Source organism: Phascolarctos cinereus, unplaced genomic scaffold (assembly GCF_003287225.1).
Source record: "Phascolarctos cinereus isolate Bilbo 61053 unplaced genomic scaffold, phaCin_HiC Scaffold_9;HRSCAF=440, whole genome shotgun sequence".
Lineage (NCBI taxonomy): Eukaryota > Metazoa > Chordata > Mammalia > Diprotodontia > Phascolarctidae > Phascolarctos > Phascolarctos cinereus.
This window is the reverse complement of record NW_027556402.1, coordinates 9,772,944-9,789,630: the sequence shown is the minus strand read 5'-3', so window position 1 is coordinate 9,789,630 and position 16,687 is coordinate 9,772,944. Positions and strand designations below refer to the sequence as shown.

The following is a 16,687-nucleotide window of genomic DNA, read 5'->3' as shown; positions in this document are numbered from 1 at the left end:
TATTTGTTTGTGCCCATTCGATTGTAAGCTCCTTGAGGGCAGGGACGGCCTTTTGCTGGTTCTTGTATCCTGGCACATAGTAGGCGCTTAATACATGCTCACTGATTGACTGGCTGGCTGAACACTGACTTAGTCTTTCACTGCTGAGGCCAAAGGTCCACGTTTTCTGACACTCTCCTGTAGTTATCCAAACGCATTTGGGTCAGTGGTGCCAGTTTCTGCCCCTGGCTCTTGGATGGGCTGCTTTCCACAGTATAGCATTTAGTGACTTGAACACAGTCACTGGACCAAGACCAGCGACACCGAGCCCGAGCCAAGCTGGTGTGCCAAGAATGGGGGATAGGTGAAATATCTGTTCCAACCCCAGCATATCCCCTTCACCCCTGCTCCACACCGCAGGCATCATCCTGTGGGTTCAGCTGTTCAAGAGACTTCTTTTATAGGATTCTCCTCCGATTGTTTGGAATGAAGTGGACACACTATTTGCTACTGAAAACCAATGCTGGTGTATAACGGGCAAACCTTCCCTACGAGGAAAACTGTCTCCATCTGTTATCTACAGCCCCAGAGTTGAGCACAGGACCTTGGAAAGGGTTGTTTCATGATCCATTAGTTGTTGGGAATGATTCCAGAGGGCAAGAGGAGAGATATGCTCCCACCAAAAAGCCGTCCCAACCTGGCCTAGACCAAGATTGGACACGTTTCCCCAGAACTCTGTGGACTCTCCCAATAAAGAGAAACCTTGGGGTTCCCCCTGAGGCCCCAAGACCAAATGCTCCCAAAATATTTATGTTCAGATGTGTACTACTGGTCAAAATATGATCAAAGGGTTCTTGCCACTTCTCAATGCATCTTGGGTCATAGAACTCACAGGAAGAACGTGGATTCAAACAGAATCTATGCCTCTCAAACTGATTAAGCATGTGGGAACCATGGTCTACTAGAAATGGACTAAAGGGTCAGAAGACCCGAGTTCAAATCCTGACCAATGCCAAAATTTACTAATCATACAACCATGGACAGGGTCTCAGTTTCCTCATCTGGAAATTAGGAATAAGAACGCTCACACCCCTCTTCACCTCACAAAGGCTATTCTGAGAGAAGTGCTCTATAAATGTTAACATTAACAGAATTGTGAAATATGCATTATTATTTATTAATACCTAATATTTGTGTAGCATTTTAAGGTTTTAGAAGCACCTCACACACTATTTCATTTGATCACAACTCTATGATGGAGGTGATATTCTCATTCCCATTTTAAAGATGAGGAAATTGAGGCTAAGAGAAATTAAGGGTCTTCCCCAGAGTCCCGTAGCTCTGCAGTGTCTGAGTAAGAATTCAAAGCCAGGTCTTGGCTCTGTCTGCTACTTCCTGTCTCCTCCCCTGCCAGCTTCATTCATCTTCTTCACTCCAATTCATTCAAAAAATATTATTAAACGCCCACTATGTGTCATGCACTGAGTCAGCCACAAGAAAAGCTGATTCTCCCATCCTCCTCCTCACAGCCAGTCTTCCTTTTCTGCCAGCATTTCTGGGCCTGGTAACCTTCCTGTTACTTTTCTCAAAAAGCCACAAAGGAAATAGGAGTGTGCCAGCATTAATAAACGGTCCACCCTGACAGTTCCATTCTGGTGACCAAAGAGACACGCCCATCATTCATTTAAAAATAACATCGCGAGGCACGGACTGCAGGGAAAAGTGTGGGCAGTGACGTGACGGCTCCCCAGCTGAGGATGGTGTGTGTACTGAGGAGGACTTACTGTTCCCTTGGAAGAGCCCAATGGACACACAATCCTTTGGTGGTGGAAAGAGTGACAGGCTTTCTCTTGCTAAATCAACACACACACACATACACACACGCACGCACGCACACACACAATGAAATCTCAAAATACTTCGATGAACTCTTCATCCACGTGAGTCCCTTCTAAATGTTGGTTAGAGGCTCAGAGGGTTTCATGAAATAATCTCACTGGTGGGGGCTTCCCAGCATCCCTGAAGATCGACAGTACACCAGGCTATCTTCTCACCAATACAGTCTCGTCCCTGGCCTCACTGGAGTCCTTCCACGGGATGCCATGGGTCCCATTTTGGTGTCCGCACATCTACCAGCTGCTTTCCCTATCTCTCAGTCCCATTCTTTACCAGCCATGAAAGTTCTCAGTGGCCCATGGGAGACCACTAATTTCGCATGTGTTAATCCTCTTCTCTGCTTGGACTTTCACGTTTCCCTGACAAGGCACTTTTTGGCATACGAGCCACCGCTGTTCATGTGCTAAAGCCTCCTTACCCCCAACACAATACTGTACTTGGCTCACAGGCTACATCAACTCTGTGCAGAGGGCCAAGTGCATCATCCAGAGAGCGTCCCCGGGTCGCTCCAAATCTAAGACGCCTTCCATTGTACCAAGGGGTCTCTCGAGAGAAGGAATGTGCCTTGTCCAAGGTTGTGCAAGTATAAAGTAGGTGAATGAGGATTTAAACTCCAGTCTTTCCACTCTATGCTTGTTGGCGTCCCAATAAAAACAACGCCAACCAACGCGTGGAAAAGAGCTCAATGAAAGCACACAATTCAATAGCTGATTGACTGACTTGTAACTGGGAGGTAAAAGAGGCCTTTCCAATACGGAGGACTGACCTGGGGGACATCTGTCCCAAAGCCTCAGTTTCTTCCCAGTCTTCAATTCATCTTCTTGTTCAGTTGTTTCAGTCGTGTCCAACTCTTCATGACCCTTTTCGGGGACTTTCTTGGCAAAGATACTAAAGTGGTTTGCCATTTTATTCTCCAGCTCATTTTACAGAAGAGAAAACTGAGGCAAACAGGGTTGAGTGACTTGCCCAGGTAGTATGTGTCTGACACCAGATTTGAACTCAGGTCCTCCTGACTCCAAGCCCAGCGTTCTATCCACTGTACCACACAGCTGTCCTCAATTCATCTTTAATTGAAGTCATTTAAGTACTGGGCAAGGGGACTGAAATGAAAGAGTCTCTGCCCTCAGGAAGCTTACATTCTACTGAATCAAAACAAGCACACAAATGTAATTATAAATAGACACACACACACGTATGTATGTACGTACACACAAATATATGCACTATATATACATACGTGTGCATGTGTGTGTGTATATTTATGGCAAAAATAAATAATTTCTGAGGACAGTCAGTCAACAAGTCAGAGGCAGAAATGGAAGTTAAGCCTTCCTGATTTTAGTACTGTATACCAGGCATTTAGAACAACAGCCAGTATACAGCAAGCATTTCATAAATGCTCGCTGACCCTGCCCCGAGGCTCTCCCCACCCCAATCCATCCTCTTCTCAGCTATCAAGTTCCCCTTCTCAAAGGGCAGGATTGGCCACGTCAGACCTCTCCCCACACTTCCAATAAATTCCCATGGCTCCCTACTGCCATCAGGAGCAAAGGGAACACCCTCCATTGGGTGTTTACAGCCCTCCCTGAGCTGGTCCTTTCCTACCTCTCCAGTCCCTCGTCCTGCACTCCCGCTCCGCGCCCTCTCTATCACAGCGCCACAGACCCTGGCGCCATCTTGACTCCGTGTCTTCTCTCTGGCCGTCTCCCTGCCTGGAATGCTCTCCACCTCTTGGCCTCCTCAGCTCACAGGAAGCCTTTCCCAGCCCTCAGCCCGAAAGCCTCCCTCTGTTAATTATGGCCAATCCACCTCGTGTGTGTGTGTGTGTGTGTGTGTGTGTGTGTGTGTGTGGTGTGTAGTTCTTTGACATCGTTTCCCCCATTAGAGCAAGAGGTTCCAAGCAGAAGAAATGAGGAGGGATGGGCAAAGGCAGTGAGGTGGGACACAGAAGCTAAGGACAGTTTGACTGGAACAAAGATGGGACAGGTAGTAACCAGAACATGATGCAGCCTAGGCTGGGACTTACACTGGGGACGTCGATGGCCACCTCCCTCATGGCACTGGGCCGGACGTCATTCGTGGCCTGCAGGAAATCGCTGAGAGTCACCTTCACCGCATCTGCCCCCTCGCCGGCAGGAAGGTCAGGCAGCTGCCTCTGGACTCGCCGCCACGCACGCAGCCCTACCCAGAGAGGACAGAGAGATCAGCCCCTTGAGCAGTAGCTGGATTGCCAGTGAACAGACATACAACTGCGATCCACCACACCTGAAAGGGAAGAAGCCCTGAGGAGCGACCTAGAGCTGGGTGACAGCAGCACTTACGTGTGAGATGGGGGACAAGGGACGGAGAGGGAGAGAGGAGAGGAAGAATAATTATCTTCATCATCACCACATCACTATCATCACCTTCATCATCAGCATCACCACCATCGTCACTATCACCACCATCATCATCATCACCATCATCACCATCATCACCACCATCATCACTATCATCACCTTCATCATCCTCATCATCATCACCACCATCACCACCATCATCATCATCACCATCATCACCACCATCATCACTATCATCACCTTCATCATCAGCATCATCACCATCGTCACTATCACCACCATCATCATCATCACCATCATCACCACCATCATCACTATCATCACCTTCATCATCAGCATCATCACCATCGTCACTATCACCACCATCATCATCATCACCATCATCACCATCATCACTATCATCACCCTCATCATCATCATCACCATCGTCACTATCACCACCATCACCATCATCACCATCATCACCATCATCACCACCATCATCACTATCATCACCTTCATCATCATCACCACCATCACCACCATCATCACCTTCATCATTATCACCATCATCACCACCATCATCACTATCATCACCTTCATCATTATCACCATCATCACCACCATCATCACTATCATCACCTTCATCATCATCACCACCATCATCACTATCATCACCTTCATCATCCTCACCATCATCACTATCATCACCTTCATCATTATCACCATCATCACCACCATCATCACTATCATCACCTTCATCATCATCACCACCATCATCACTATCATCACCTTCATCATCATCACCACCATCACCACCTTCATCATTATCACCATCATCACCACCATCATCACTATCATCACCTTCATCATTATCACCACCATCATCACTATCATCACCTTCATCATTATCACCATCATCACCACCATCATCACTATCATCACCTTCATCATCCTCACCATCATCACCACCATCATCACCATCATCACCTTCATCATCCTCATCATCCTCATCACCATTATCCTCATCACCATCATCACTATCATCGCCATCATCATCATCATTACTATTTCTCTGATAGTGGAATGAGCTGCCCAAGAAGATGAAGCTGGGTGACCACTTGACATGGATGTTTTAGAAGAGATTAACTAATATCGATGCCCCTTCCAAATCTGAGAGTTTATTATTTTGATCTTATCTATTCTGATTTTTTCAGCATCTACACCAGAAAAGTCTCTGATGGTTTCAGCCTGAACAAAGTCTGCTGAGTTAGGTGTAGTTACCACATACGGCCACACGGTGGCGCACAGGCTCAGCCAACAGGACAGATGCCATAGTTCAAGGGAGAGGACCCACTTTGGAAACCCTCCTCCCAGCTCCATTTTGGTAGGCAGGGACCCACCAAGAGTCTCTCTTCCTGGAGAAGTCCCCAGCCTGCCCCTCATCCTAAGCAGAAAGGCCACCATTCCCATCAGGAAGATGAGGAAGGCTGATTATCACATCTGCCCAGACTCTAACGGAGATAGAGATTTAATGAGTGAATGCAAAATGCCCTCTCACTTTTTAAAAAATATTGGTGTGTTTCTGAGGCAAACAGATGTTAGGTGACTTGCCTACCATCACCCACTGGTAAGTGTTTAAGGCCAGATTTGAACTCAGGTCTATCCACGCTACCACCGAGCTGCCTCTTTTTTCCATCAAGGTGCAATGTGTGCATTTCTGTCATTTATCTCATACTTGGAGTCAGGAAGACCTGAATTCAAAAGCTGTCTCATACAACTGATATCTGTGTGACCCTGGACAACTTTTCTCATCTGCAAAATGGGAACAATAATAGTACCTGTGAAGTGAATGGCTATGTGTGTGTGCACATATGTATACACGTATGTATGTATGCATGCATATATATTATACACACACACACACATATGTGTGGGAAGAGAGAGTGTGTTTAAGGCTATATAAATGTGAGGGATAATTTTCACAAAGATGGTGATGATACTAGCAGCCCAGTGAGGAGAGAGGAAAAAGGCTAGAAATGGTAGAAAAATATGACACATCTTCTAAGATCTGCCATCCTGGAAGCCTCTGGAAGTCCCAGTGTGGAAAACCCAACAAGGCAGAGTAAAACCTGTGTCTTAATTAATGCTACAGGGCATTAACTGAAGTGACTTGTCTGCAGCCACAGAGCTGGAAGTGTCAGAGAAAGGATCTGACCGCAGAGCTTCCTGCCTGTCATTCTCCTAGATGTAGTATTTCCCCTCTTAGAACAGAAGTTCCTGAAGGCAGGCACACTCTAGTTTTATATTTATACCCCCAACCCTAAGCATAGTGGCCAGCACACAGTAAGTGCTTAATAAATGCTTTTTCACTCATTCATTTATTCCTGATTCCATGCCTAGCACTCTATCCACGACATTATAGGGCCTCCAGGATTTTTGGACTAGGGGAAATTTAACACATGTAAAGTACAATATTTGTTCTGACAAGCTTGAATTCCCATGACATTTACTAAGGGTGCGACCTCGAGCAAGTCTCTTTCCATCTCTGGGCCTCAGTTTCTTCACCTGTAAAATGAGGGGTTAGACTAGAACACCTGAGGTCTCTCCTGCTTTAACAGATCTCCCCCCACCATGCTTTATAACCACATGCCTACGAAGCCCCTGTTTTCCAGGGCTGCAATGTCCAGATGCTCCCACCAGAGAGCAGAAGAGGACAAGAGACAGATAGTCTGCTATGGTGGACAATTCCCTCTGGTTTGTTTGCGTTTTCCCGGCATTCCAGATCCCTGGCCATTCACATTTCCTATAGGACACAGAATCTGCTGACACGTCCAGGGGAAACATGAATGATGACAAGAGGGAAGAATTTGGGACAGGAGGGAAAATCTCTACCCTGGTCCAAGGGACCAGTGAAGCCTCTGCACCCTTCTCAGAGGCAGATTCGTCAAAGCATAAACTACATGGGAAGACAAGGGAATCACTTTTGGTAAAACACAGTCTCAAATATATATATATATATATTTTCTAAAAACAAGTTCATGGCGAAGTATGCCCTGTCTCAGAAGGAACAACGCACCTGTTTTAAAAGTAATAGTAAATTACTTTTAGTAAATAGTAAAAGTAAAAAAAGATAATCCAACGAACTTCTTTTAACTAAACAGACCATGCAAATCATCAGGGCCAAATTTCAAGCTGCCCCACTTTCCCCAAGCAGGACCACTCCTGGCTGCATAGGAGAGAAGGAGAAAAACAGCTCTGGATAGAGCTGGATTCAAATCCTGCCTCCAATATTCACAGCCTCTAAAGTCGGAAGAGTCAGATTCAGGACCACCTTCTGATATTTATTGCCTGGGTGGCCCTGGATGAGGGACCCGACCTCCATCAACTTCAGTTTCCTCTCTTGTAAATGTGCGGGTCAGCCTCGATGGCCTCCTAGCTTTATATCCAGCATACAGACTACCACAGACCTGAACATTCCATGAGAAACGCTTTGGATACCGACTAAGCCAGGCTAAGTCTATGCTGGTGCTTAGGAGGGGACGGGAAAGTGCCTGGGACCTATGAGCAACCCCCAAGGTGGCCGGATGCTGACCCTACCCAGCCCCTGCTCACCCCATTTCTTTCCGTCTTACACATGTGTTGTCAGCCTGGCCTGGACCACAAGGTCGATCACAAGGCCTGTGGAATCTCCTGGGTTACTACAGTCACTTTCCTGCTCCAGGGGGACAGACAGACAAGTCTGTCTAAGATCACAGGGCCTCTGAAGTCCCCTGGGTTACTATGGTCACTTTGCTGCTCCAGGGGGACAGACAGACAAGTCTGTCTGAGATCACAAGGCCTCTGGAGTCCCCTAGGTCACTACAGTCACTTTCCCACTCTAGTTGGACAGGCAGACAAGCCTCACCTGCTTCATTACACAAGGCCTTCAGGTCAGCTCCCACATAGCCATGAGCACTGTTTGCAAGCTGGATCAACTCTGCCTCTCGGAGGCTGTGTGGGACCCCCCTGAGCAGCTTCTGGAGGATGTCCAAGCGGTCCTGGGCATTAGGGACCCCAATTTCAATCTCCTTATCAAAGCGGCCTGGCCTTCGGAGAGCTGAATCCAAGGCATGAGGGCGGTTCGTGGCCCCAATGACCAAAACTCGCCCCTCACTCCCCTCCTAGGAAAGAAAATGAGACAAATATCAACTTCATATTCTTCTAGGGAGTAAATCTGCTCAGTCCCTCACCCGACCTCCTCACATAAGCTCTTTCCTGGCCTTCTCTCAAAGACCCAGCATGCATTAAGGTCTGTTTCAGTAACTCGCTCTGCCCTCCCTTCCTTACCCCACATAGCTAACAGCAGCCAAGTGCTGTCACTGCAAACTATGAAAAGCTGCTGTACCTGTCCATTCTCTCCACTCACACAACCACCATCCCCATTCATCCTGGCCCTCATCATCTCTTGCCTCGATTATCACAACAGCCCCCAACTGCCTCCCCACCCTTTCCACCCTCCAAACAACCGGCAAAATCACTTCCCTACAGTGCAAGCCTGACCCTGTCACTTCCCTGATGAACAAACTCCCGTAGCTGCCTCCTGTCACTAGAATACAGCACACACTCCTTGAGAGTCCTGACACTCTACATGCGTCTGAGCAGGTCTCAATTGGCAGTGCTTTCTCACCTGCCAGTTCCTCTACCATCAAAACTACCCGTCCAGTCCCTACTCGATAGATAGATAGTGTCAGCTCCCTGAGGGCAGGGATGGTTTCACATATTTGTCCAGTGCCTGGCACGCTTACTAACTGGATGCTCGTTAAGCAAGCGATTGTCCAAGGTTGAGTCAGGCCAAATGGTCTCTGAGTTCCGTCTCCAAATGAGGCACATTTGGAGGCAGGGACACACAGTGAGAAGAGCCCTGGACTGGGGATCAAAGGACGTGGGCTCAAAAGCCAGTCTGCCACTTGCGGCCTGGTTGACCCTGAGCAGGTCACAACAGCTCTCTCAGTCTCAATTTTCCCATTTGTAAAATGAAGGTGTTAGATGACCCCAAAAAGTCTGTTAGAGTTCTAAATCTAGTATCCTACAAAACATGCGTGAAGACTTTCTTGAGGTTGGAGAAGAAGAATTGGATAGAAAGCTGGCCTTGGGCCCAGGAAGACAGACCGTGGGGCAAGTGCTACCTCTGACACATCCTGGTTTCAGTTTCCCCATCTGTAAAATGAGAGGTTAAGACTAGAAGATCTTCAGACTGCTACAGTTCTACAACAATGATCCTAAGACCACTTTAAAAACAAACAGCTTATGTCCCTGCTGACACCCTCTCACACAAACACACACATGCACACACAAACACACATTCACACACATATAAGCACATACAGGCACACACACACTGCATCTGTTCCAGGTCTGTGTTCTACTTACAGAACCGATACCGTCCATCAGAGTTAAGAGAGAAGCCACAACTCTCTTTTCGACCTCATTCTCAGACCCTTCTCTCTTTGGACAAAGGGCATCCAGCTCGTCAATAAAAATAATCGAGGGCTGCCTAAAACGAAGCAGGAACTTTCGTTAGTCATCAACCCATCCCAGCCTTCCTTGGGATGGCAAGGAGGGGACAGGGCACAGAAAGCAGCCTTGGAGGAGGAGACTGGCTAGCGCCACAGAATACCTCTAGCACGGGACTCTCCCAAGAGGGAGGCAGGTACCTCAAAGTGGCTTCTGCAAAGATCTGCCGCAGTCTTGCTTCCGAAGCGCCGTAAAACCTACAATAAAGAAAATCCACTGAAAGTCAAACTTGCCTTGTTTTACAAGCTAAGGGTTTAGGGGAAAAGAAGTCTTTGAGTGGTAAAATAGCTTGCCTTCTCAAAAATTTTCAAGACATTTCAGATAATTTTTCAAAACTGTCCTCTGGGCTTACTGTTCCATAGAAGGAGAGGAATAGGCATGGGACCCATGGTGAAGATATTCCCCTACCAAGGCAGAATGGCACCTCCTCTGCAACTTAGAATCTTTGAGAGTCGTCCAGAGCAGTGAGATGTTAAGTGACTTGCCCAGGGTGACGCAGCCTCCATGGGTCCAGAAGAAAGTGAACCAGAATTCAACAGAACAATGTTCTGGAGGAAGGCATTAGCCAGCAGGAGGGAGCAGGAAAGGTCTTGAGTAGGAGGGCAGCACATATGCTGAGTTTTCTAAGAAACTACGGAGTCTAAGAGGTAGAGGTGCGTGGTAGATGATGAGGGGAAAGGCTGAAGGTGGGAGAAAAGAGAGCATGCATGAGGGACAGCAAGAAAGTCAGCTTCCCACAGCAAATTCTAAACTGGGCAGTCAGTCGGTCAATAACATTTACAAAGCACCTACTATGTGCCAAGCACTGTGCTTAGCGCCAGGGATACAAAGAAAGGTCAAAGACAGTCCCTGCCTTCAAGGAGCTTGTGATCTAATGGGGGAGACCATAACAAAGATGTAGAAACAAGCTATAAGCAGTATAAACAGGAAATAATGAACAGAGGGAAGGCTTCCTGTAGGAGGTGGGATTTTACTGTGGCTTAATGGAAGCCAGGGAGGTCAGTAGCTGGAGCAGAGGGGGGACTGTGTTCCAGGCATGGGGGACAGCCAGAGAAAATACCTGGAGCTGAGAGATGGAGGGTCTTATGGGAGAAACAGCCAGGAGACCATAGTCACTAGACCAAACACTGTGTGTCAGAGAGTCAGGTGTAAGAAGCCTGGGAAGGTAGCAGGGGTCTAGGCTATGAAGGGCTTTGAATGCCAAGCAGAGCATTTCGTGTTTGGTCCTGGAGGAAATGGTCGGGCCTGGGCTTTAGGAAAATCACTCTGGTGGCTGATGGAGGATGGAGGGGAGTGGGGAGAGAAATGAGGCAGGCAGGCAGGAAGTGAGGAGGGCCTGGACCAGGGTGGGGGCAGGGTCAGAGGAGAGAAAGGGGTGTGCTAGAGAGGTGGTGCAAAGGTGAAATCAGCAGCCTGGGTAACAGTTTGGATGTAGGGTGAGAGACAGTGAGGGATCCAGGTTGACCCCCAGGCTGGGAGCCTGAGTTGTTCTCCACAGTGACAGGGAAGGGAGAAGGCAGAGAGGGTTTGGGGGAAAGAGCACGAGCTCAGTTTTGGACTTGCTGAGTGTAAAACGTCTACCGGACGTCCAGCTGGAAAGGCCTGAAAGGCAGTCAGAGATGAGAGACTGAGGCAGGAAAGGTAGCTATGAAAATCATCAGCGTAGAAATGGTCATTAATAGGTCCCCAAGTGAAGTCGTACGGAGGAAGAAGAGAAGAGTGCCCAGGCCAGAGCCCTGAGGGTTAGAGGCAAGATCTGAAGGAGGACCCAGGCAAGGAGACAGAAGAAGCGCTCAGCGAGGGAGGAGGAGAGCCAGGAGAGAACAGGCTCAGTGCTGAGACTGCCTCAGTGACTTCTCACAGCAACTAAGTGTGGGGATAATACTACTGAAGTTTTAGGATCACAAATTAGAGGCTGTCAGTGAAAACATCAGCCTTCTCAGAATAACGCTGTCTTACCAAATACCTTTCTCAATAAAATCCAACAAAGGGATTCTTGGTGGGCTCCTTGATAATGAACCTACTTGGCGACAGCTAGGTGGTGCAGTGGATAGAGCTCCAGCCTTGGAGTCAGGAGGACCTGAGTTCCAATCCGGCCTCAGACACTTGATACTTACTAGCTGGGTGACCCAGGGCAAGTCATTTAACCCTGATTGCTTCACCAAAAAAAAAAGAGAAAAAGAAAAAGAAAATGAACCTACTTGCTTATGACTTCAGGACCATTGATGACGGAAAGGTGGGCTCCCACTTCATTGGCGATGGCCCTGGCGATCACAGTCTTCCCCGTTCCGGGAGGGCCGTACAGTAGCACTCCTCTGGGGGGAGCGATACCTTGAGAAAGGAAGAGAGAATGTGGTGCAGTCCACATCCTGAAACTTCACCAAGCACTCCAATCTTCCAGAAGGACACATCCCAAGACACAAAGGCTGGTAAGGCCCGAGGGGGAGGCAGGCTATGGGCAGGTGAGCAGTGAAGGGTCACCACCCCCAGAACTTACTCCCTTCTGACCCCAGGTAGCTGCAACATCACTTTGGCTACAACATAAGACACCCAAGTACAAGCCCGGGCCATGGGAAGACCTCCAGCTCTCTCAGGTCCCCCAGAACTCTCCAGTGGAGTCCCCTCCACTCAGCCAGAGACCCTTGCCCGTCCTCCCCTCCATTGGTAGAGCCTTCCCTTCTACAGTGACACATCCTCTACCCCAAAGGGGTCTCACCCATTTTATGTACATGTTGTCTCCTCCACTGGGGAGTAAATTCCTGGTCTTGCCTTTCATGATATCTCCAGTGCCCTGTATACAGTCAGTGCTTAATAAATGTTGATTGGTGGACCGATCATCCATCAGCTGACTATTTCACACTCTGTATTTAAAGTTGGTCAGTGAAGAGAAAGGGAGGAAGAAGCTATCCCCGCCACATGCTTTCAGCAGATTCCAAGCAAGGCCCGCAGCACCCACTCAGCCAAAGCAGACCTTTGTGTGCGTCTCCCCCGTCCCAATCTCCCTCACAGGAGCTTCATCCGACATTTTTGGACGTTCAGTTCAGCTTGGATTTACAAACAAGGTCTAGTGTCAAGAGCCCTGGTTTGGCAGCCAGAAGCCTCGCTGCTATTTGCTAGCAGGGAGGGCCTAACCTCTCTGGGACGCAGTCTCCTCCTTTGTAAAATGATCGAGTTGGGCAAGACGATCTTCTGTCTCTTTTTTGAGCAGCTAGGTGATACAATGGACAGAGACCTTGCCCTGAGTTCAAATCCTGCCTTACACACCTACTTAGCTGGGATCTTGTGCATCTGTAAAAATGAAGATAATAATAGCACCTCCCTCCCCGCACGTAACAAACTTTAAAGCGCTAAATAAATACTAGCTAAAACTTACATACAGCTATTGGGACCTCTCCAGGCCTCAGTTTCCTCTTCTGTAAAATGAAGTAGTTAACAAGAGGCCCCTTCCAGCTGCAAATCCTATGAGACTTGGATGAATTTGTTTCTTAAATTTACAGCAGACTTAATGTGACAAAGGCCCCCTGGCTATGTCCAGCATGCAGAACCCCAACCCATGCTGAAGACTGCCTACTGGGGAAGTGGGCTAGTCACTGACCCCAGCCCAGGCTCAAGAGATCCTCTCAGAAGATCTCCATGCCTCAGGAAACAAGTAGACTGTCAAATGAAACCTTAGTGTGGGTTTTAGTGCCCCACTAACTGGTCTCATGGCCCCAAGACTTCCTCCTTCCCAAACCACCCTTCACGGTTGCCAACGTGAAGGCCACTCATATTCCACAGTTTTGATCATGTCACTCCCCTACCCAAGAAGATACCAGAAAACACAAACTGACCCGTCTAGCATTTCTAGCCTTTGCGGTCTTGTTCCAATGCCCCTCACGAGACGGATGACTCATCGCTCCCCTTTCTACCTAATACATCTCAGCCGGGCTGATTTGCTTGCCGTCCCCACTCTGGCCCCTGCACAAGCTGTCTCCCCCACCTGGAACGATCCATTCTACGGGCCTTTCCAGCTGCTAGTCTTCCTCCCATGCCCAGGCGATAACTTCCTCTGGATTCTGTATGTGCTCATCAGCTTAAATTTCACTCCCACCACCCCAAGCAGAATCCCAGGAGGCAGGGGCTATTTCACCATTCCGTAGCCTCCCTCCCCAGCACTGATTAATCAAAGGTGCTTAATAGCTGTTGAATAACTAGAACCCCAAGAACAAAATGAAGAAGGGGCTCCTACCATATCTCTTGAACAGCTCTGGCCGCTTCAAGGGTAGCTCAATCATTTCTCTGATGGCTTTCAATTGGCTGGTCAAACCTCCAATGAGGTCGTAAGTGACTTTCCGAGGGCCGTCATCCTCTGCCATGGCTGCCTGGGGCTTTACAAAGTTGAATTTTGTAGTGGAAGAGAGATAGTAGAAGGTGTCGGCACCGCGGTGGGCTCCCACTTGGGCTGGGGGCTGCAGTCTCTCTTCTCCGAGGACGGGATCACGGCCATCGGCCAGAGCAGGGCCTTCTCCTAGGCCGTCGCCTTCCCCGAGGCGCTGGTCAGCCTCCAGGGAGGTATCTCCCGGCTTCTGGACACAGCTGCCCTCTCCGGGTTTACATGGCGTGCTGGTGGACACTCCGCTCTGGGGGTCTCCCAGGCTGAGCTGGCTCAGCTCTAAGGACAAGTCCCCGGCAGCGGCCTCAAGGTCTGACGTCTCAGAGGCTGGCTCCTGCTTCTCACCAGCCGAGCTCCTTGGAGCCCCTTCCAGGGTGAGGCCGTCGGCCCCCTTCACGGACGTCACTCTCAGCTGGCATGGTCTGCCATAGAAAGTGAAATGCAGAACACTGCCGGGCAACACGACTTTACCATCTAGAAAATAAGTGTGTTTGCATGTATTTGCTTTTCAACGCAGAATAAGTGATTTTCACCCTAAACCCTTCCCCTCTCACCATAATATCATACAGGTATAATTGGAAGGGTCCTCAGAGACCACCTGGCCCGGCTCCTTTATTTTACAGATAGGGAAACTGAGGCCCAAGGGAGAGGAAGTGATTTATCCAAGGCCACACAGTTAATAATCAGTAGTGGAGATTGGCTCCCACTCCACAGCCATTGGACTATTCCCCAAACACTGCTCCCCAATGAGATTACTTATCTCCAGGATCCACCCCCACCTCCCCAAACACACACACACACACACACACACACACACACACACACACACACACACACACACACGTCATCTTCCTAAGACTTAACCTTAACCTTCCTCTCTCCAAAATCACCAGTGGCCCCTTCCTGCCTCTGAGATGAATCAACGCACCAGCCAAACGGTTAGAGATGCCCACCTTCTAGTTTCTAAAGACTGTTCACATTAAACCCTTTCATGCATTCTATGTCAGCAATAACCATTCTCAGCAACTGAGGGCACAGAGAGCCAGGAAGAGTCTGGAGAGCTGAGTTCCAGTGCAGCCTCAGACACCACCTAACTGGGTGGCCCTGGGCAAGTCCCTTAACTGCTGCCTGCCTCAGTTTCTCCAACTGTAAAATAGGGAAAATAATAACACCTACCTCCTAGGGTGCTTATGAGGATCAAATGAGATAATACTTGTAAATGTTTTGCGAACCTTAACGCACTATATAAATACTAATGATTGTTACTGTTGCTATTATCATCATTATTGTTATTCTTTTTAATTACTCTTATCATTATTGTTATAATTGTGGTTGTTATTACGATTATTGTTATCTACAATTCCATGCAGATTTACCTAAGCCCAGGATTTTTAGGGAAGCAATAAAATTCAATTCAACAAGTCTTGTTGTTATTCAGTCATTTCCAGACTCTTTGTGGCCCCGTTTGGGGTTCTCCTGGCAAAGATCCTGGAGTAGTTTGCCATTTCCTCCTCCAGCTCATTTTACAGATGAGGAAACTGAGGCAAACAGGGTTAAGTGACTTGCCCAGGGTCACACAGCTAGTAAGTGTCTGAGGCCAGGTTTGAACTCAGGAAGGCAAGTCTTCTTGATTCCAAGCCCAGCGCTCTGTGCACTCTGGCGCCCCCTAGCGACAAGCCTACTGTGCGACCAAAGGAAAACAGCCAACCCATGGCCTCTAGGAGTTTCCATTCTAATGCCTAATAAAACAGCTCCATACAGGCCTCCTTTATTAAATACCCAAGAAAACGTTCCAGAACAAAGCATTTGCTCACCTAATTTTCTCAGAAGACAAGCAGTCAGCTCTTCCTCATTAATTTCTGCATCCCTGTCACTATAACAGAAGGTAAAAAAAAAATCAGTATTACCTTTTCCAGAAGCTTAAAAGTAAGACGTCGAGACAAGCCCACGTTAGGCAGTACAGATATCCCTGAAACATAAGCGGGTCAGCCCGACAGCTAGGTGGTGTCAGTCAGGAAGACTCATCTTCCTGAGGTCAAATCCAGCCTCTGACACTGACTAGCTGGGTGATCCTGGTCAAGTCACCTCACTGTGTTTGCCTCAGTTTCTTCATCTGCTAAATGGGCCAGAGAAGGAACTGGCAAACCCCTCCTGTATCTTTGCCAGGAAAACTCCAAATGGGGTCACCCAGTGTCGGATATGACTGAAAACTGAACAAGTGGGTCAGTCAGGAGGAGGGGGTAGAGATAGGGACAGAACCTCTTACTTCACTGGTACAGGAAACTCAGAAGAGAGGCTCCCTCCACCAATGCAGGTCAGCACCTTCTCTGAAGTTGAAGAACCTCAGAGTTGTCCCAAACACTGAGAGTTCAAGTGACTTGCCCAGAGTCAGACAGCCACTAATGAGATGCACTAGCATTTACAGAGCGCTTTAAGGTTTGCAAAGCTCTTTACAGGTATGATCTCCTTTGACCCCCGCAACAGCCCTGGGAGGTAGGTGCTATAATTATCTCCATTTTACAGATGAGGAAACTGAGGCAGAGAGCAGATAAGTGACTTGCCCAGG

General features: G+C 48.2%; 1 protein-coding gene across 7 annotated transcripts in view; it reads right to left on the bottom strand.

The window, feature by feature from the left end:
* The window catches only part of AFG2A (AAA ATPase AFG2A), a 233,662-nt gene that overhangs the window by 209,757 nt on the left and 7,218 nt on the right, over positions 1–16,687 (bottom strand). For all 7 annotated transcript variants that reach the window (XR_013484145.1, XM_021008252.2, XM_021008250.2 and 4 more), the window contains exons 4-10: positions 15,936–15,994; positions 13,978–14,595; positions 11,951–12,080; positions 9,890–9,946; positions 9,606–9,729; positions 8,101–8,356; positions 3,902–4,056 (exon numbers count right to left, since the gene is read on the bottom strand). Coding sequence is in view for 6 of the 7 variants with exons in the window: in XM_021008252.2 (XP_020863911.1) it covers positions 3,902–4,056; positions 8,101–8,356; positions 9,606–9,729; positions 9,890–9,946; positions 11,951–12,080; positions 13,978–14,595; positions 15,936–15,994 (1,399 nt within the window). In the remaining variant the exon portion in view is untranslated. The remainder of the gene's footprint in view (positions 1–3,901; positions 4,057–8,100; positions 8,357–9,605; positions 9,730–9,889; positions 9,947–11,950; positions 12,081–13,977; positions 14,596–15,935; positions 15,995–16,687) is intronic.